The sequence below is a fragment of the Coregonus lavaretus genome, assembly GCF_964263955.1.
Source record: "Coregonus lavaretus genome assembly, chromosome: 9".
Classification (NCBI taxonomy): domain Eukaryota; kingdom Metazoa; phylum Chordata; class Actinopteri; order Salmoniformes; family Salmonidae; genus Coregonus; species Coregonus lavaretus.
In genome coordinates, this window is record NC_139996.1 from 51165671 (window position 1) to 51187815 (window position 22145).

The 22145-nt window shown below is 39.2% G+C and overlaps 1 protein-coding gene across 1 annotated transcript; it reads right to left on the reverse strand.

Moving 5' to 3' along the window:
- Window positions 1–18611, reverse strand: bbs4 (Bardet-Biedl syndrome 4; the record flags this gene model as incomplete). The annotated part of the gene is made up of 16 exons (XM_084169213.1): window positions 1–498; window positions 1009–1198; window positions 3401–3536; window positions 3730–3799; window positions 4315–4486; window positions 4864–5016; window positions 5131–5199; window positions 5304–5358; window positions 10033–10160; window positions 11075–11128; window positions 11298–11370; window positions 11615–11726; window positions 11863–11926; window positions 15478–15557; window positions 17562–17613; window positions 18588–18611. The coding sequence occupies 16 exons, from the start codon at window positions 18609–18611 to the stop codon at window positions 341–343; spliced, it is 1590 nt and encodes a 529-aa protein (XP_084025339.1). The 3' UTR covers window positions 1–340.
- Window positions 18612–22145: the final 3534 nt, after the last annotated feature.

The window sequence follows — 22145 nt, forward strand, 5'->3', positions numbered from 1 at the left end:
CCCCTTTGTTATTATGGGTAAATGTGATATTTCCGTTTTTATTTGTAATACATTTGCAAAGATTTCTAAAAACGTGTTTTCGGTTTGTCATCATGGGGTATTGTGTGTAGATTGATGAGGGAAAAAAACAATTTAATTCTAAAATTGATAAGGTTGTAACATAACAAAATGTGGAAAAAGTCAAGGGGTCTGAATACTTTCTGAATGCACTGTAAGCTCTCCCCTTCCTTTTATTCAAAACAGCCTAAACCTGCAATCAACAATCCAACCCCAATACAGTACATACTATTCAACTGTAACCATAAACTGCTTCGCTTCACATAGCAGTGGTTCGTGGACCCTACTCAGCCACAGGTTTAGACTTGCTCTTCTTCTTTTCTTTGGCTTTGGGCTCCTCTGACTCCGGGTCCCCTAGGGGAGGGGAAGGGGCATTCTCCACATCATGCTCTTCATCTGGGGGTAAGGAGGTGGAGGTGGACTTGGGTGGAGCCTTAGAGCCTTAGGGATGAGATAGAGGTATTTTACTCTTACAACATCTGACACGCATTCCCGTGGAATCCTATCACATGGAAACTAAAGACTTACTACTTCATGTCACTTCGTGCAGTGGTAGACAACTGTTATAAAAAGGTAGGATCATATGCAATCTGTATTTGACGGCGCTTGTAACGCCAAGGTAGTGGGTTCAAACCCGGGACCACCCATACACAAAAAATGTATGCACGCATGACTGTAAGTCGCTTTGGATAAAAGCGTCTGCTAAATGGCATATTATTATTATTATTATCAAAGGTGCAAAAAAATCAAGTAAGGTTTGGTGTCTGGATATGGTTGATCCAGACCAGCCTACTGCAGAACCCTCTATTTAGAAAAATATGATTTGGAATTACAACTAGAATCCAAAGACTCATTATAAATGAATGGGTGAACGAAAACACTCAGAGGCAGCAACATGGCGTCCATCTCTAAATTTGCCCTCCGCTTTCACTGCCACACACACACACACACCTGCAGCTAGCTGGATGCTTTTGCTGGCAGCTGAAGACATGGCCTGCCCAAGGGCCTGGTTGCTGCCCAGGGGCTGCAGGGACGTGGTCTTGGAGCGCTGACCGACTTTGGAGTCCTTACCTGGCTTGGTCCACACCGAGGTCTCTCCCACCTGGAGAGCAGATGCCAACTTCTGTGCCATCTCAATGAGCTGAGACAAAAAGGGTACAGACCGCTCAACATTAGGGATATGTGCTAGACTGGGAGCCAGCTTGAAGTGTTCAAGAAAGGAGCCCTGCTTCAGTATCAGAACATGGAGAAGACGGTCAACACACATTCATCAGGAGTCAACTGCACTGATATGTTTTTTTCCAGCTTTTTGAGTACCAATTTTGCATTGTGGGCAACATGTTACATAACATAATTACTGCAGTGCAGATTGCACTGGTTACAGTTTATACTTGAGGCTTAGACTCGAGAAGAGTAGGTATATGATGTATTAGCATAGTTAACTCTTAAAGGGGCAATCCGCAGTTGAAACAATAACAAAATGGTTACCCCGCCTCGGTTTTGGTAAATTCATAGAGCTATTGATGCAAGGAGTGACATTCCAATATATAAAAATTATCATATTTTTAAGGCTATACAGTGTTTGTTTACATTTACAATGTTTAGGGGGAAAACAAGCTTATATTCTGGGTTTTAATGAGATACGACAGTTGAACTAAGCTCATGAGCAGGGGTGAAAGTAAGACTGGAAGGTCCGGTACGGAGTACCGGCTAAATAAATGGTGGGGGTACGCCGTACCGGTAAAACATGAGCCTATCATAATATTTTTTTAAAAAGATGGCAAGAAAACTATGCTATTACACCCTCATTTATTATGACTGCCTGTCAGAAGCATAAACAATATGGTAGGCCTATACACTCCAAAATGCGGTGTGGTTCGACGTGAACACAAACATTTGCCAAAGCAGAGATAACTGGTCGGGACCGAGATGCACACGGACAACAGTGGACGCATCAATCAATCGCCGAATGTCATTACACTTTTTGGTGTTTTAATAGACGTCTCTTTCCATTAATCAAATGGCGTGTGCACAGTGCACTGTTGTAGATGCTGGAATTCTTTTACAGTGGACGAACATGAGCAGGTAGCCTACTTTATGAAGTGATTTGTTTGACAATCAGATGAAAACATCATTCCACATTAAAAGGTCAAACATTTTTACAGTTAAATGACATGTCTTTACTCTTAGGTGTACCGGGAAGAAACAATGGGTCTTTCTCAATAAGCATACTACCGTGCTCCACACTCTCATGCTCCGAGTGCATTCTCAGAGGACGTTCTCTTGAATACGTTCTTGTGAGGAAGAAAGTGTAGAGAACACATAAAACATTACATTTGAGAAGCACTCGCACTCCCCCTACTGTATTACCTCACGCTTCACCTCCCCATTAACTGAACCTTCATCCAGCCAGGACAATGGTAACAATAGAGATGAAACAAGATATACACAAAGCAAACGTTTTACTTCATAATTATCAGCTAGCTATATGCGAATCATAATAATCTAGCTAGTCAGCTAGTTAAACAGGCATAAATGACCTAAAACGAATGTTATGCAAGGTAGATGTCAATTCTTTGTGGGTAGCTACTAGTTGGCTGCCAATTCTTTGTGGCTATCTAGCTAGCTAACAGTAGTGGCTAACCAGTTATGCCTATTGACTTACTATGGGCATACCCATTCACTGAACCTTCTTCCAGCCAGGACAAGGGCAATAGACGAAACAAGATATACACAAAGAAAACATTTTACTTCAAAACTATCAGCTATCTATATCTGAATCATAATAATCTAGCTAAACAGATAGTTTAACAGGCAAAAGTTACCTAAAACTAATGTTATGCAAGGTAGATTTCAATTATTTGTGGGTAGCTAGCTGCCAAGTATTTGTGTGTATCTAGATAGCTAACAGTAGTAGCTAGCCAGATAGCCCTATTGACTTACTATTGGCTTGCAATCTTCACTACAGTGGGTATTGTAGGCAGGTAAACATGCCAAAATTAACCCAGTATGTATTTATTAACGTATCAAGATAAAATATTGTAGCCAGGCAACATATGAGATGTGAATGGGCATAATTTTATTCCGAAGTCTGAGTTTATTTTCTCTCGCTTCAGCTAAAATAATAGCCGCCATTGATTTCAAGAAATGTTGCGCCATTTTCTACATGGTTGGGTCATATTTATGTGCATACTTTCCAATGAGTATACAGTCTACGATTAATTTAGAAATCAAAAAATTGATTTAGCAACTGCGGATTGCCCCTTTTAAAGAGTCTATGAGTAATGGTACCTCAAAACACAGACACGTACGCATGCAGGTTCACACACACACACACACACACCTCTGGGTCAAATTCTGCATTATGGCTGCTTTCCATCACTTTCCTCTCCATCTCCAGGTACTGATCTGTTGCTCCTTTTTTGTCTCCTTGATTGTACAACAGGACTGCGAAATTCAGATTGATCAAGGGGTTACACCTGTGAAAGATGGGCGCAGAACAGTATACATTTGAGTTGAAGAAATATGAGATAAAAGATTTTGTAATATTAAAAGGCCTGAAATGTAGGATTGAGGATGATAGACCATACAAATGCAAAACAGTAATTTAACGTACCCAACCCCCACATTCATCTAACGAAACAAAAAAATGAGTTCAAGTAAAATACTTACTCATCCAACGACACTGCTTGCTCATATGATCGCTTGGCATTCTCCCCGTCATCCATATTAGTAAGAGCAACTGAAAGAAAATTTAAATAATCTGATTGTCAATCAGTCATGACCAATAGGAAAACATTTTGATGATGACACAACATTATAATGTAGACATTGCTTTAAACCACAAGAAAGTACATGTCCACAAGACATTCAGTAAGTTGGAATGGACATTCCAATGCACCTGGGGGAAAATAGAAGAAGGGAAACACATCATGCAGTGCCTGCTTGATGCCAAGTCCACAAAGTTAAAACTACAATCTGGGATTTAACAGGCGAGATTTTAAAAATGTATAGAAGCCAAGAAACGAGCTAAACAGGGCAAATAAATAATGTGTTGAAAGACACTGAAGTGGAGATAGCAGGCATAAGGAAAAACACGAGGTACATTTGTGAAACTATAGTATGACTGACAATGCCCACGGGAGCATTCAAAATCATCCCTGTGTGGTGGCACTAAGGGGCAAAGTAGCTTACTACATTTTATAAGTTACTTTGCCCCTTGGTGCCACGGTACCTCTGCAATTAGTTCTCCTGTACCTGCCAGCAGCATGTAGAGCTCGGCCATCTTTGGCTGCAGGTTGACGGCAGCACTGAGGAAGTGGAAGGCTGAGGCGTACTGCTGCATGGTGAGGTGCACCAGGCCCAGGTTGTACAGGATTTTCCAGTCAAACGGAGACAGGTAGTTGGCCCTCTTTAGACAGCTGATGGCCTGAGGATGTGGAGGAATAGAAGATAAAAAGGCTAGAGAAAGCCTGCATACCCAGTAGCTGGTTATGTCAATAACACAAAGTGAATGGTTTAGATTTGTGGTTTAGATTTGTTGTGATCGTAGTTTCACAAATGCATTTCTATGTGGTACGTATTCGTAGATGTAAAAGTATTTGTGCATTATTTTTGAAAATAATTATGGGACTGACAGAGACAAATATTGGTTATGAGTAATGGTACCTGAAAACACAAACACACACACCTCTGGGTCAAATTCAGTTGGCCAATTGATCTGAGGGAAGTCTCTAGTTCGAAATGAGTTGGAGAGATGGCGTGAAACAGGCAAATTGGAGGTTGTCACCCATAGAATTTCCCTACCGCCACATATTTCTTGTTTCCGAAGAAGCACATGCCAATGTTATTCCAGAGGGGCGAGCTCTCAGGTACAGCATAAGCTGCCACGCGGTACTTATTCATGGCAACATCATAGTCCCCATGCGTCTGCATCATGCTGCCAGCTGCCAGGATGGCCTGAAGAGGGTAAAATACACACACACACACAGACCCACTGCTGCAGTGATATTTAAGTCAGTTGCAAATACAGCATCCAATAGGATAGGGAGTAGTAGGGAGGGCGTCCCCTACCTTAAAGTTGTTGGGGTCATACGTCAGGGCATTCCCAAGGTGCTCAAAGGCTTTCTGATATTTGCCTTGCTGGAGAGGAAATAGACTGATTTAGTTTCAAACTCACTTAAACATGACTTGTCCCATCATGGTTGGAGCGTGATCTGAGGAGGGAATGAAAGGCCTCGACTTACCTGCATGTATAGCAGGCCAAGAGTGGTGAGAAGATCCGTGTTTTCAGGAGAAAACCTGAAATAAGAGGATTTTTTATTTATTCAACCTTTATTTAACCAGGAAGTCCCATTTAACCAGGTCAGAAGACCTCTTTCCCAATGACATACTGTATGTACGTACATGGCCTAATATACTAGCTACGTGAACTAAGCAAGCTCATGGAAATATCAACTCTAACAAACATTTCCTTGTTTATCTATAAGTAACATTAAAACAACACACAGAAAAACATATACCGTAAAACTTCAATTAATAGCCCGGGCATTTATTTGCTTAAATCACTGAACACAACAGGTGCTTATTAGAGACAGGCTTCTATACTGAACACAAATATAAACGCAACATGCAACAATTTCAAAGATTTTACTGAGTTACAGTTCATAAAAGGAAATCAGTCAATTGAAATAAATTCATTAGGCCCTAATCTATGGATTTCATTTGACTAGGCAGGGGTGCAGCCATGGGTGAGCCTGGGAGGGCATAGGCCCACCCACAAAAGGGCTTTATTACAGACAGAAATACTCCTCAGCAGCACCCCCCTCCTCACACGATCCCGCAGGTGAAGAAGCCGGATGCGGAGGTCCTGGGCTGTGGTCTGTAGTTGTGAGGACGGTTGGACATACTGCCAAATTCTCTAAAACAATGTTAGAGGCGGCTTATGGTAGAGAAATGAACATTCAATTATTTGGCAACAGCTCTGGTGGACATTCCTGCAGTCAGCATGCCAATTGCACAAACTTGAGACATCTGTGGCATTGTGTTGTGTGACAAAACTGCACATTTTAGAGTGGCCTTTTATTGTCCCCAGCACAAGGTGCACCTGTGTAATGATCATGCTATTTAATCAGCTTCTTGATATGCCATACCTGTCAGGTGGATGGATTATCTTGGCAAAGGAGAAATGCTCACGAACAGTGAGGTAAACAAATTCCTGCACAACATTTGAGAGAAATACGTTTTTTTGTGCGCATGGAACATTTCTGGGACTTTTTATTTCAGCTGATGAAACATGGGACCAACACTTTACATGTTGCGTTTATATTTGCTCATTTGCATAGTTAATTATTTAATTCCAGCATTCACTTTCAGCATTTAAACACATTTCTTCATTTCCTGCACTAATGTGTTATCATTTCCACATAGTAGCAAGGTTTCCATCCAATCAGCGACAGATTTTCATGCGATATTCCTAAAATCCATTTAAAGAAAATATGCGCATTTTCCCACCAGTGGTGTGTTTCCACCAAACGGACTTGCTGCGGATGAAAGAGTGTGTGATGACGTAGTGCACACAAAATGTAGTTTTTCGCTTAAAAATAAACATCTAAAGTTCAATGTGTTTCCAATCGCATGTTCAAATCTACCGATAGTTTTGACACAAAAAACGTTGTGTTAAATAGTAAATGAGCCTACTCTGGTCTTGGCATGTGCGTTCTAGCCAACAGCTCGCAGATACAGTGCGGGTAGGCTGTGAGATTATTATGGATATGAGCGAGAATATTTTTCTTTGTCAAACTGCAGCCAAGCATCGATCATCATGTCACCAGAATAAGACCCTCGATATTTATTGGAAAGGAGCATCAAGATCACCGTCACTTTCACCACCCTGTGAAGTTCATCATAACTTATTTCATCTGTGGCCTAATAAACTGGGGACATACTCTGAATTCATATCCCGAAATAAAGAAATGATCTCACTACAATACATTTTAATAGAAAGTTAGCAAAAATAGATAAGATCTTGCTACCATGGAAAGGGAAATACCTGTCTATTTGTGGAAAAATCACCCTGATTAACTCTTTAGTCATATCCCAGTTTACCTATTGCTTATGGCCCTGCCTACACCTAGTGACTTGTTTTTTAAATTATATGAGCAAAAAAAATTTTCAATTTTATTTGGAACGACAAGCCAGACAAAATTAAACGGCCTATTTATGTAATGAATATGAATTATTAAATATTAAAGCATTAGACCTCTCACTAAAGGCTTCAATCATACAAAAGTTATACTTAAATCCGAACTGCTTCTCTAGCAGATTAGTAAGAATGTCTCACCCTATGTTCAAGAATGGCATTTTTCCCTTTATTTAGATTACAACCTCTCACTTATTTGAAAATGAAATAATTTCCAAAATATTGCTATTTTTAAAACAAGCCATAGAAAGTTGGTTGCAATTTCAGTTTAATCCACCAGAAAAGACAGAACAAATAATACAACAAATATTATGGTTAAACTCAAATATACTAATTGATAAACGGTACGGTATAAGTTTTGTAAATTATATAATAAATAGGACTGGTGGCATTATGTCACACGTGCAGCTAACAAAAATATATGGAAATGTCTGCTCTACCCAAAATTACAACCAACGAATTGCAGCATTACTGCAAAAATGGAAGAGGCAAGTGGAAGGGGGAGAAAGTAAGGAACTTGTCTGTCGACCCTGCATTTAAGACCAAAATTGGTTAAAGAAAATTGTGATAAATTAAAAAGTATACCAGTTTCATTTAAGGACCAAAGAAATTGACCGCTGTGCCATATACAGTGCATTCGGAAAGTATTCAGACCCCTTTATTTTTTCCACTTTGTTACGTTACAGCCTTATTCTAAAATTGATGAAATAGTTTTTTACCCCTCATGAATCTACACACAATACCCCATAATGACAAAGCAAAAACAGGTTTGTAGAATTTTGTTGCAAATGTATAAAAGATTAAAAACAGAAATATCACATTTACATAAGTATTCAGACCCTTTACTCAGTACTTTGTTGAAGCACCTTTAGCAGCGATTACAGCCTTGAGTCTTCTTGGGTATGACGCTACAAGCTTGGCACACCTGTATTTGGGGTTCAAGTCCAGGCTCTGGCTGGGCCACTCAAGGACATTCAGAGACTTGTCCCAAAGCCACTGCTGCGTTGTCTTGCCTGTGTGCTTAGGGTCGTTGTCCTGTTTGAAGGTGAACTTTCGCCCCAGTCTGAGGTCCTGAGCGCTCTGGAGCAGGTTTTCATCAAGGTTCTCTCTGTACTTTGCTCCGTTCATATTTTCCTTGATCCTGACTGGTCTCCCAGTCCCTGCCACTGAAAAACATCCCCACAGCATGATGCTGCCACCACCATGCTTCAGGTTTCCTCCAGACGTGACACTTGGCATTCAGGCCAAAGAGTTCAATCTTGGTTTCATCAGACCAGAGAATCTTATTTCTCATGGTCTGAGAGTCCTTTAGGTGCCTTTTGGCAAACTCCAAGCGGGCTGTCATGTGCCTTTTACTGAGGAGTGGCTTCCATCTAGCCACTCTACCATAAAGGCCAGACGCTGGGTGCTTTCCCGAGTCATAGTGGGAGGACCACACACCATATCATCGCGTGACTCCAAGTTTACTTCGATATGATGTTACTGTATCAATATTTGCGTATAAAGGCATTTCCACCACTATTTCTCGCATAATTAATTTTACTGACACAAAAAGATCCTACCATGTCGAACAAACAAATTATCGGCATTTATAAAATTGTACAGCTGTCGTTAATTTTTTAAACTGTGGTATGACTTTACTTGCATAAAAATTGTGGATGGAAATCTGGTTAGTGTTAAGTTTATTTTGTCTAAGTATGCCTCTTAAGTACTCCCGAAGTTGTTGACCAGTGGTGTAAAGTACTTAAATAAAAATACTTGAAAGTACTACTTAAGTAGTTTTGGGGGGTATCTGTACTTTACTTTACTATTTATATTTTTGACAACTTTTATTTCGCTACATTCCTAAAGAAAATTATATACTTTTTAATCCATACATTTCCCTGACACCCAAAAGTACTCGTTACATTTTGAATGCTTAGCAGGACAGGAAATTTGTCAAATTCACACACTTATCAAGAAAACGTCCCCGGTCATCCCTACTGCCTCTGATCTGACAGACTCACTAAACACATGCTTTGTTTGTAAATACTGTCTGAGTGTTGGAGCATGCCCCTGGCTATCCGTAAAGTAAAAGAAACAAGAAAATGATGCCATCTGGTTTGATTAATATAAGGAATTTGAAGTGATTTATACTTCTACTTTTGATACTTAAGTATATTTCAAACCAAATACTTTTAGACTTTTACTCAAGTAGTATTTTACTGGGTGACTTTCACTTGAGTCATTTTCTATCTTTACTTTCCCTCAAGTATGACAATTGGGTACTTTTTTCACCACTGTTGTTGACTGTTTTTGTGCTTGCCAGTTAGCTAGCAGTTCTCAGTTGTTAGCAGTCAATGGCTAGCCGTTTCTTACTGGTGATAAAAACAGATGATTGCCATACTTTTTTAGAGTCATTACGGAATTATTTCATGTAACAAATCAAACGTTAAACCTTGTAAACAATTTATGGTAATGTTGTACACAATTCATTTAGACCCGGTATTTATTTGATACAGGCATGTACTTGCTGAGATGTGTGCCGTGCCCAGCTATTAAAAGGGACAGGCATCTATTTGAAACTGCGTTTAATTGATGTTTTACTTAATCACAGTCATGGAAATGCCAACACACTCACTCTCACACACTTCAGTGGTCCTGTGTGGCTCAGTTGATAATCATTGCGTTGAAAGCACAATGCGCTGTGGGTTCAAATCCCGCTGGGGCCACCACCCATAGGAAAATGTACACACAAGTCGCTTTGCATCTGCCAAGTGCTATATATTACTCACTCAACGGCGCTCCTGTACACGTCGATGGCTTTGTCAGTGTCCCCTTCCAGCAGGTGAATCTTTCCCAGCATCATGTAGGTCAGGTCATGCTTGCTTAACTCCAGGGCGATGTTCAACTGTTCTTCTGCCTGGCAGTACACACAAGCGCACAGCTTTTACTTTCATTCATGTACAATGTTGGTGTTTGAAACATTTTAACAATACTATACTAAACAAAAATATAAACACAACATACATCAATTTCAAAGATTTTACTGAGTTACAGTTCAAATAAGGAAATCAATCCATTGAAATAAATTAATTAGGCCCTAAATTAGGCCCTAAACATGAGTTGATGGCGGCGGATGAATGGCACGATAATGCGCCTCAGGATCTCGTCACACTATCTCTGTGCATTCAAATTTCCATCGATAAAATGCATTTGCGTTCATTGTCCGTAGCTTATGCCTGCTCATACCATAATCCCACCGCCACCATGGGGCACTCTGTTCACAATGTTGACATCAGTAAACCGCTCACCCACACAACACCATACACGTGGTCTGCGGTTGTGAAGCCGTTTGGACGTACTGCCAAATTCTTTAAAACGACGTTGGAGGTGGCTTATGGTAGAGAAATTAACATAAAATTATCTGGTAACAGCTCTGGTGGACATTCCTGCAGTCAGCATGCCAATTGCTCGCTCCCTCAAAACTTGAGACATCTGTGGCATTGTGTTGCATGACAAAACTGCACATTTTAGAGTGGCCTTTTATTGTCCCCAGCACAAGGTGCACCTGTGTAATGATTATGCTGTTTAATCAGCTTCTTGATATGCCACACCTGTCAGGTGGATAGATTATCTTGGCAAAGGAGAAATGCTCACTAACAGGGTTGTAAACAAATTTGTGCAAAACATTTGAGAGAAATAAGCTTTTTGTGCGTATGGAACATTTCTGGGATCTTTCATTTCAGCTCATGAAACATGGGACCAACACTTTACATGTTGCATTTATATTTTTGTTCAGTGTATGTTCAAGAGGGACTAAAAGATGTAACTTACACGGTTGAAGTCTTTGGTATAGATGTAGCACACACCTAAGTTATGGCTGATCTCCTTCAAGTAGAGGGGTTGAAAAAGGGGCATTGAAAATGTGATAGTCAGTAAACTATATTTCTTATCTGGGGATCATAAATACGTAAAATGTGGAATAAAACTTTTCACAACTTGAAAAAAAACAACTAATCTTCACAAAGTAGTATATTTATAAACCAAAGTTACTTACCCAGTCTGTCTCATTGAGTTGTGAAGCCTCATTGTAAACCTCTATGGCAGCCTTATGCTTACCCAGGAGAAATCTAGAAAAGCAAAAATGAACAAAATGTCTAAATTGCAAAATCATATGTACATACTTAAGATTCAGACTTAGGAAAACAAGCAATTTTCCATGGATCAATAAGCGTTTAAAACATTTTTTTTATTCAGAAATAACTTGCGTGGCACAACACACGCAAAGGCAGCAAATATCTTAGCAAACAGCCTACTGAAGCTTGGAGCTTGAATGATAAAAGGCCCCCATTTTTCTAAAAGTGTGCTACTCACAGGGATCTGGCCACTTGTTTGAGGTTATCCGAGCTGCCAGGGTTGAGTATTGCACAGCTCTGGAACAGGTCCAGTGACTGCTGGATTTTCCCTTCCAGGCGAAGGATTAAAGCTGAACAGAGAGAAACAGACAGACAGGCATCCCATCATGCTGTGAGAATCTAACATTTGGTCATAGTTACACCTGACCTATTGTAATATACTTGTAACGATTGAACTGGTTCTGTTCTACTGGACAATCGCCATACCTTGTACATAGACGGCATATTCACACATCCCCCTGGTCTCTTGTAGCTGCTCTTTGATGATTGCCTGAATGAAAAAGAGGACAGAATGAAATTATACACTTTTAACGAATGCATGTACAGTGAGGGAAAAAAGTATTTGATCCCCTGCTGATTTTGTACGTTTGCCCACTGACAAAGAAATTATCAGTCTATCATTTTAACGGTAGGTTTATTTGAACAGTGAGAGACAGAATAACAACAACGAAATCCAGAAAAACGCATGTCAAAAATGTTATAAATTGATTTGCATTTTAATGAGGGAAATAAGTATTTGACCCCCTCTCAATCAGAAAGATTTCTGGCTCCCAGGTGTCTTTTATACAGGTAACGAGCTGAGATTAGGAGCACACTCTTAAAGGGAGTGCTCATATTCTCAGTTTGTTACCTGTATAAAAGACACCTGTCCACAGAAGCAATCAATCAATCAGATTCCAAACTCTCCACCATGGCCAAGACCAAAGAGCTCTCCAAGGATGTCAGGGACAAGATTGTAGACCTACACAAGGCTGGAATGGGCTACAAGACCATCGCCAAGCAGCTTGGTGAGAAGGTGACAACAGTTGGTGCGATTATTCGCAAATGGAAGAAACACAAAATAACTGTCAATCTCCCTCAGCCTGGGGCTCCATGCAAGATCTCACCTCGTGGAGACCATAGTCACCAAGAAAACAATTGGTAACACACTACGCCGTGAAGGACTGAAATCCTGCAGCGCCCTCAAGGTCCCCCTGCTCAAGAAAGCACATATACAGGCCCGTCTGAACATTGCCAATGAACATCTGAATGATTCAGAGGAGAACTGGGTGAAAGTGTTGTGGTCAGATGAGACCAAAATCGAGCTCTTTGGCATCAACTCAACTCGCCGTGTTTGGAGGAGGAGGAATGCTGCCTATGACCCCAAGAACACCATCTCCACCGTCAAACATGGAGGTGGAAACATTATGCTTTGGGGGTGTGGGACAGGACAACTTCACTGCATCAAAGGGACGATGGACCGTCAAATCTTGGGTGAGAACCTCCTTCCCTCAGCCGGGGCATTGAAAATGGGTCGTGGATGGGTATTTCAGCATGACAATGACCCAAAACACACGGCCAAGGCAACAAAGGAGTGGCTCAAGAAGAAGCACATTAAGGTCCTGGAGTGGCCTAGCCAGTCTCCAGACCTTAATCCCATAGAAAATCTGTGGAGGGAGCTGAAGGTTTGAGTTGCCAAACGTCAGGCTCGAAACCTTAATGACTTGGAGAAGATCTACAAAGAGGAGTGGAACAAAATCCCTCCTGAGATGTGTGCAAACCTGGTGGCCAACTACAAGAAACGTCTGACCTCTGTGATTGCCAACAAGGGTTTTGCCACCAAGTACTAAGTAATGTTTTGCAGTGTGGTCAAATACTTATTTCCCTCATTGAAATGCAAATCAATTTATAACATTTTTGACATGTGTTTTTCTGGATTTTGTTGTTGTTATTCTGTCTCTCACTGTTCAAATAAACCTACCATTAAAATTATAGACTGATCATGTCTTTGTTAGTGGGCAAACGTACAAAATCAGCAGGGGATCAAATACTTTTTCCCCCTCACTGTACCTGTCCATTGTTTTACCATGACACTTTATATGCAGTGTTCGGGAAGCTACTGTGAAAATATAGTTTACCAAGCTACCAATTACTTCACACTGGAAGATGTTAAGCTACACTAAAGCTACCCTTAAAGGTCCAATGCAGCCATTTGTTTCTCAATATCAAATCATTTCTATGTAGCAATGATGTACCTTGTGATTGTTTTCAATTAAAATGGTCAAAAATAAACAAAAATAGCTTCTTAGCAAAGAGCATTTTCTCAAGCAAGAATTTTTGCTTAGGACTGTCTGGGAGTGGTCTGAGCATAGAGATCCTATTAAATTACATAATTCAAGTATTACTGAATTAAGTATTTGAATTCCTAATTCTATGGGGTGGGGGAAATTATACAATAACTAGCTGTTAATGGCAGAGAGTTTGGAACTCTTTCTTACTGGTCTATTAACTCATTTACCACCTGGTGTAGTCACCAGGCAGGCCAAAACTTGGTCTTTTCAAACAGCTCTTACACTAAAATGGCATTATCATAATTTTCACAATTTCACAGTATTATTCTAACCTCATAGTGTGGGAAAACAGGAAAATCACGTTTTTGACTGCACTGGGCCTTTAAGAAAAATACAGTTTACTTAACTAAAGACACTTTGAAAGACACTTTGAAAAACTACTTTGTGGTAAATTATATCTACATCTGAATGTCATAGAATACAAATTGCAAGAACAGATCACTCTGGAGTCAGATGTTAACAGAATGTTTAATTTAGCCTATTAAAACACAAAAACTATGTTTCAAGTGAGAATTAGGAAAGTCCGATGTCAAAAACTAAAGGAAATTCTTACCTACTTCATCCATATTTAATTTTTGCAAAAAAACTAGTGAGTAGTTCCAGTAGTTAGCTACACTGCTACATGGCAAAAAATTAATGAACTACTAAAAACACTACCCATATCTGAATTTAGTTCAACTACCACCAAGCTACTGCAAAATGTAGTTAAATTACTAGTTTGGTATTTGGTATTTTATTAGGATCCCCATTAGCTGTTGCAAAAGCAGCAGCTACTCTTCCTGGGGTCCACACAAAACATGACATTATACAGAACATGAATAGACAAGAACAGCTCAAGGACAGAACTACATAAAACATTTTTTAAAGGCACACGTAGCCTACATATCAATACATACACACAAACTATCTACGTCAAATAGGGGAGAGGCGTTGTGCCGTGAGGTGTTGCTTTATCTGTTTTTTTGAAACTAGGTTTGCTGTTTATTTGAGAAATATGAGATGGAACGGAGTCCCAAGAAATATTGGCTCTATATAATACTGTACGCTTTCTTGAATTTGTTCTGGATTTGGGGACTGTGAAAAGACCCCTGGTGGCATGTCTGGTGGGGTAAGTGTGTGTCAGAGCTGTGTGTAAGTTGACTATGCAAACAATTTGGGATTTTCAACACATTAATGTTTCTTATAAAAATAATAAGTGATGCAGTCAGTCTCTCCTCAACTCTTAGCCAAGAGTGACTGGCATGCATAGTATTTATATCAGCCCTCTGATTACAATGAAGAGCAAGACGTGCCGCTCTGTTCTGGGCCAGCTGCAGCTTAACTAGGTATTTTCTTGTAGCACTACACCACACGACTGGACAATAATCAAGATTAGACAAAACTAGAGCGTGCAGAACTTGCTTTTTGGAGTGTGGTGTCAAAAAAGCAGAACATCTCTTTATTACGGACGGACCTCTCCCAATCTTTACAACCATTAAATCTATATGTTTTGACCATGATAGTTTACAATCTAAGGTAACGCCAAGTAATTTAGTCTCCTCAACTTGTTCAACAGCCACACCATTCATTACCAGATTCAGCTGAGGTCTAGAATTTAGGGAATGATTTGTACCAAATACAATGCCAGTTTAAGTACATGTAGTACCCTACTCCCCAACACCGTTTATATGACACTTTTTCTCTCAGAGACCGAACAAACAGATCCTCCTACCTTACAGGTCTCATAGTCTTTACGGATGTAGTGAAGGTGGATGAGCCAGTTTCGTCTCTCCAGAATAGGGAGCTCAGGAGCTGCATAGACATAAAAGGCAGATAAAACTCATCAGTGGTGTAAATTACTTAAGTATAAATACTTGAAAGTACTACTTAAGTAGTTTTTGGGGGTCTGTACTTAACTTTACTATTTATATTTTTGACAACTTTTACTTTACTACATTCCTAAAGAAAATGATGTACTTTTTACTCCATACATTTTCCCTGACACCCAAAATTACTCGTTACATTTTGAATGCTTAGCAGGACAGGAAAATTGTCTAATTCACATACTTATCAAGATAACATACCTGGTCATCCCTACTGCCTCTGATCTGGCAGACTCACTAAACACATGCTTCGTTTGTAAATTATGTTTGAGTGTTGGAGCATGCCTCTAGCTATCCGTAAGTAAATAAAAAAAACTAGAAAATGGTGCCGTCTGGTTTGCTTAGTATAAGGAATTTGAAATGATTTATACTTTTACTTTTGATACTTAAGTATATTTAAAACCAAATACTTTTAATCAAGTAGGATTTTACTGGGTGACCTTCACTTTTACTTGAGTCCTTTTCTATTAAAGGTATCTTTACTTTTACTCAAGTACTTTTTCCACCATTGAAACTCACCAAGACCTATCTAAAGTATGTCATATTTCCAGTAATTTCAATTAATGAAAATGCTGCTTGATTTTTTACATTTACATTTTAGTCATTTAGCAGACGCACTTATCCAGAGCGACTTACATGAGCAATTAGGGTTAAGTGCCTTGCTTAAGGGCACATCGACAGATTTTTCACCTAGTCGGCTCGGGGATTACAACCAGCGACCTTTCGGTTACTGGCACAACGCTCTTACCCACTAAGCTACCTGCCGCCCTCAAGAAGAATATTACTTATAAATAGCTTAGAGGTGCAATCTGCAATAGTTACTGCCGTTCATTTAAATTAATGATATACCAATTGATTCTTGAAGAATATAACTTATAAATAACTCAGGAGCTTTGAACAACTGTCTTAATGGCCCCATGCAGTCAAAAATATGATTTACTTGTGTTTTATGTATATTTTCACACTATGAAGATGGAATAAAACTGAAATTGTGAAAATGATAATGCCCTTTTAGTGTAAGAGCTGTTTGAAAAGACTGCCTGAAATGTCATCCTGTTTTGGTGGGATGGAGTTTCAGCCTGCCTGGTGATATCACCAGGCGGTAAATTAGCTGCCAATAACAGCTAGTTTTCCCCTCCCGACTCAGACCACTCCAAACATTCAGCAAAATTCTTGCTTGAGAAATTGCTCTTTTCTAAGAAGCTATTTGAGTTAATTTTTGACAATTTTAAATTGAAAATCACAGTAAGGTACTTAATTGTTACCCAGAAATGATTTGATATTGAGATAAAAAAGCTGCATTGGCCCTTTAAGCCACCATAACTCTAAATAAAAAGTTGTTTCACCCCACAGTTTGAAAACAATGTATGTTTAAAAAGTTATTTCCGGGACACCAAAAGCATTAAGGAAGCAAAGTTAATTGACCAACACAGCCTTAGCTACCAAATCTGGTTTAGCTAAAGCTGATCTATTTTGGTCTAATCCTCTTCAAAGGGAAATTAACCTGCTCAATAATGACACCCGGTGGACAAAAAGAGACCTAGTCAAAAACGTGTTTCTCATGCATGCAAACAATATATATCTTTACTAAACCTTTAGTATAGATTAAATATACACACGAAGTAGTCACCTGTAATGTTTGTATTCAGTGCAATGCAAATTGGACAGCCTGAATAAAATCTGTGTAATTGAATAGCGGCAGCTACAGCTCAAATCATAGCTGTAGGCCTACATATTTCAGAAAATAAATGGAAAATGGCTACTGTAGAACTGTTTACATCAAAGAACATGTCTCGGGAAAATGGAATGCTTGGTAAGATAGTTCTTTAAACTTTCAAGCCCAATGTTGTACATTTCTCTCAGTGTAAAATAGTTAGCATATTTGTCAGTAATGTCAATCTAGGAGGCTTCAATATGGGTTTGAACCACAAACCTTTTTTAGGACGAGGCTTCCTGATTTCAGAAGTGGGAGGAAGTTGAACATCCTGGGAAAGACACGCACAAACCATGCATTGCAAAACGCATCATCATCACATTTTTTGCTCTATACTGAAAGTTCTCCATCTTCATAACTGGACTGTTGAAATGCACATTTTGGGGGGGATTGTATGAACAGTGGACTAATGAACAAAATACTAAAATATAGCTTGAGTGAACTATCCCTTTAACCTGCAGATAATACAAAATAATTAAGTATTTAGTGGCCCATGCCACTTCTAACTAATCTCAGTACTGGAGGGAGGAAATGGAATTGTGTCTTTCAGTCAAAGTAACAAAATTACATCTAAAACAAAGTCATAGGCCAACTGTCTGACTCAGAGTAAATCAAGATTGTTACTACAGCATTCCTGACGCAAGGCTACTTTATACCTCTTTCAGAATGACACAAGTGCAATATGGGTTAATTTACAGTAGTATTCATATTGACACAAATGAAATGACTGACGTGCAGTGTTGCTGTTTAGTTGCAGCAGAGGCAAAATAGAGCTCCAATGACATAATAGATGCAATCAATGACAAGTAATCTGTACAAACCTCAACAAATCTAACTGATGATTAAATAAAATCAGTGTGCATTGCATATTTTATTTATTCAACCTTTATTTAGCCAGACAAGTGATTGAGAACTAAGTCTACAAAGAAGAGGTGCGCAAACAGAGATGACATAAGTGTACATAAGACACCATTTGTTATTTAAGCCTACAATATTTATCTGAAAAACATTATTTTTGTAGGCTACATGTGGAGCAGGGGGACGCATCTCGAGGTAGGACGCATCTTCTCGATAAAACACGCACCTTTATGAGTCTTGGAAGGCAAGTCAAACTCGCTCACAGGTAATGCTGGAATACTGGATATACTGCTCTATTCGCTAAATAGATACAGCATAAAACACAACTAAATGCAAATGTGCAATGACAATGTCAATTTGTTAAAATGTTCTAATTAAACGGCTTACCGCCACGGGATTGTCGTCTGCCATGTTACCTTCTATGGTCGGCTTCTTCTTCTTCTTCGTCTTCAGTGGGGGTTTATCGGCGGTTGGCATCCAACGTTTTGATGCATTACCGCCACCTACTGTACTGGAGTGTGGGCCAGAGACAGGGAGAAACAAAATCCTACCTGCCAGCCCCGTTGCTCTTAAAAAAGATAACAAAATATTTGAGACTATATCTAATGACGTTCTACTCAATATACTCTTTAAACTAATTTCCTGTATCCCCTTCTCCCTCATACTAAATCTCATCCTCTCTCTTTCCCTCTGATACTGCCCACACTGTAGCAATACATGCTCCACGGTCTCTGTTTCCTGACAATAATCACACTGGTTGTGTCCCACCCTTAATCTTGTAAAAATAGCCTCCTCTCTTCTGTCCCTTCCTGCCGTCCTCCCCTCCCCGACGTTCCTCTGTACTTGAAATAAATGCTTTCCCTTATTACAGTGGCTTGCGAAAGTATTCACCCCCCTTGGCATTTTTCCTATACAGTCTGAATTCAAAATGGAGTAAATATATATATTTTGTCACCCATCTACATGCAATACCCCATTATGACAAAGTGAAAACATGTTTTTAGAAATGTAGAAAATGTATTGAAAATTAAAAACAGAAATATCTCATTTACATAGGTATTCACACCCCTGAGTCAATACATGTTAGAATCACCTTTGGCAGCGATTACAGCTGTGAGTCCTTCTGGGTAAGTCTCTCAGAGCTTTGCACACCTGGATTGTACAATATTTGCACATCATTCTTTAAAAAACTCTTCAATCTCTGTCAAGTTGGTTGTTAATCGTCGCTAGACAGCCATTTTCAAGTCTTTCCATAGATTATCAAGCCAGTTTAAGTCAAAACTGTAACTAGACGACTCAGGAACATTCAATGTCGTCTTGTGTTTTAGGTTATTGTCCTGCTGAAAGGTGAATTTATCTCCCAGAGTCTGTTGAAGCAGACTGAACCAGGTTTTCCTCTAGGATTTTGCCTGTGCTTTGCTCTATTCCGTTTCCTTGTTTGTTATGTTGTTATGTTTTGGAATAGTTTTATTCTGTACAGACTTCCTTCTTTTCACTCTGTCATTTAGGTTAGTATTGTGGAGTAACTACAATGTTGATTTTTCCTATCACAGCCATTCAACTCTGTAACTGTTTTAATCCTTAAGAGTCTATTGACGCAACCCATGCGTCAATCTAAGTATCATAATAAATATAAAATCCCCATCAAAATAATCCAGTTTAAGCTAGAGATATCTGTATTTGCATGGGCTGCGTCTCAATCCGCCACATCCGCCTATGTCAGCCTTCCGCATCTGCGGTGGAAGGTGGCCGAGCTACAGTGATGTTTGTCAGACCATGAGACATCACAAAAACCTTGTCACAAAAACATCTGTAGCGTCCGAACGGTTTGCCCTACGGGACTCATCTGAAGTTAACCCATACAAATGAATGGAAGTATGGTGGTAGTTTTGTACCAACAAAAATAAGGGGTTAAATGAAAATGTATGCACTCACTAACTGTAAGTCGCTCTGGATAAGAGCGTCTGCTAAATGACTAAAATGTAAAATGTAAATATGTGCAAAAAAATTATAAATGGCTAAACAGACAGTCAAAAAATTAATCATAAGGAATAAGGTTTTGAAGTGTCTGTGCTATTTCTAGGAGACATAAGAAAGCTCAGGAAATATTTGTTGATTATGTTATTCAATGCGTTTCTATGGGCTACAGTAGTAAAGGCCAAATTCTATATTTTATCAAATCATTTTTACATATTTGTTGTGGAAAATTATGAAAACACAGAGAGAGACGAAAGATAAATAATTCAATTTTTATGTTTTTATTGGTCAAATGGCAACCTGAATCAGACAGGGAATCTAAGCATACTACATTTTTGACCGTTTGAGCGTCCTCCACCCACTGGAGAGCAGCTACTATCGCCAACAGTATACTGACAGTTCATCTGTAAGTCTTTGACATACCTCCACGTCAAATTCAGGAATGTAAACGCCTGCTCCTGTACGGCCACTATCTCGGTCCTTGGAGCCATCTGTAGAAATAGATAAAAAACGATAAAAGCTTCTACCAATGTAATTGTCAACCAGTTCCCCTATGTCACTCACTTCTGACCAATCTTTTCTTTTTTTCTACCAAGGTTAGATCAAAAGCAGGATCCGGGAGTAAACATGGAGGAACATCCCCTATCACCACAGAAGGGCCAACCTCCAACTCCCTCAAACCACTCTCCTCAGCAAGCATTCCAACTTTCCATCCACAGCCACTGCCTTGTCTACTAGTATATTCCCAACAATCATCTAGATAAATAACAGTGGGATGATTAACCTTACAGCCTTTCAGTAGCAACGGTCATCCATTTTTTGGTTTTTTTTTTAAAACAATTATAATAAATGCAACTGCACTACTGGGTGATCTGAAAGTCATAGTCAATCGATCAATAATATAATAATACTTTTAGCAAAAAAAAAATATTTTCAATTTACGATCTGTAGAAACAATGAGAATAGAAAGGTTCAGAACTTTTGTAAAACATCACAGTACAGTTGAAAACTATATGGCAAATAGAAATCCAATATGGATGGTGTTAAGAGATAGATGGGAGGTGTTGAATGGAGCTGAAGGATGGGACTAATAACAACAACTAATAACAACAAGATAACTAATGTAAAGCATACTGTGTCCATAATAAGTATATAGGTTATAGGTTGAGAGCTTTTGTGAAAGAGCACAGTTAGAAAAATATGGCATATAGAAACAAAACCAGATGGACATCATGAAAATGATCAGAGGAAGTTCAGGAGTAAAAACAAACAAAATAGAATTCTTGTAGAATTTGACTGTGTCCATGAAATGTATATAGTATGTATGGGCTGGAGGTAGAGGCCTAAGCTTTGTTGTTCACTAGTTTACTCCAATTGGGGAAGGGGTGGTGCTTGTTATCATGCTTGTTAAAATGTTAAAGTTTCCGATAGCATCCCAACGCACCATATCTCAGCCTGCACAAGCCATGTAATAAGTGTTAGCCAATTGAAAACCGACCACCTCATTGACACAACTATGTAATAAAGGCCTCTGGAGTCTGATGCCCAGGCCCAATGGCAAAAACGGGTTCACAAAGTGTCCACATCAAAAAATACCTAAAATTGTTAAATCATTTAATGGTGCATTTGACAATCGGGCAATTACTTTAACCATTAATTAAACGTTTTTTGAAACATTCATAAAAAGTTATGGTTAAAATTGTGAGAGTCATTTGTGCTTTCCAAATCGTAAGCCTATTAAGCTTGGTTGAATAATGGTTTATAAATGCACTTAAAAAGGGTCATAAGACAAACTCTTATTCCATCATGTAACCTTGCAAGGGTTTCCCTGTTGAGGAACATTCTCACTTTTGGATGGGATGCATTGGTGCAATGATTTACCTATCCCAGGAATCAAGGCATCATGTCAAGATCTCAATGATTTATATACTGTATGGCTCTGGCACAGTAGCCTACTGTATGTGGTGT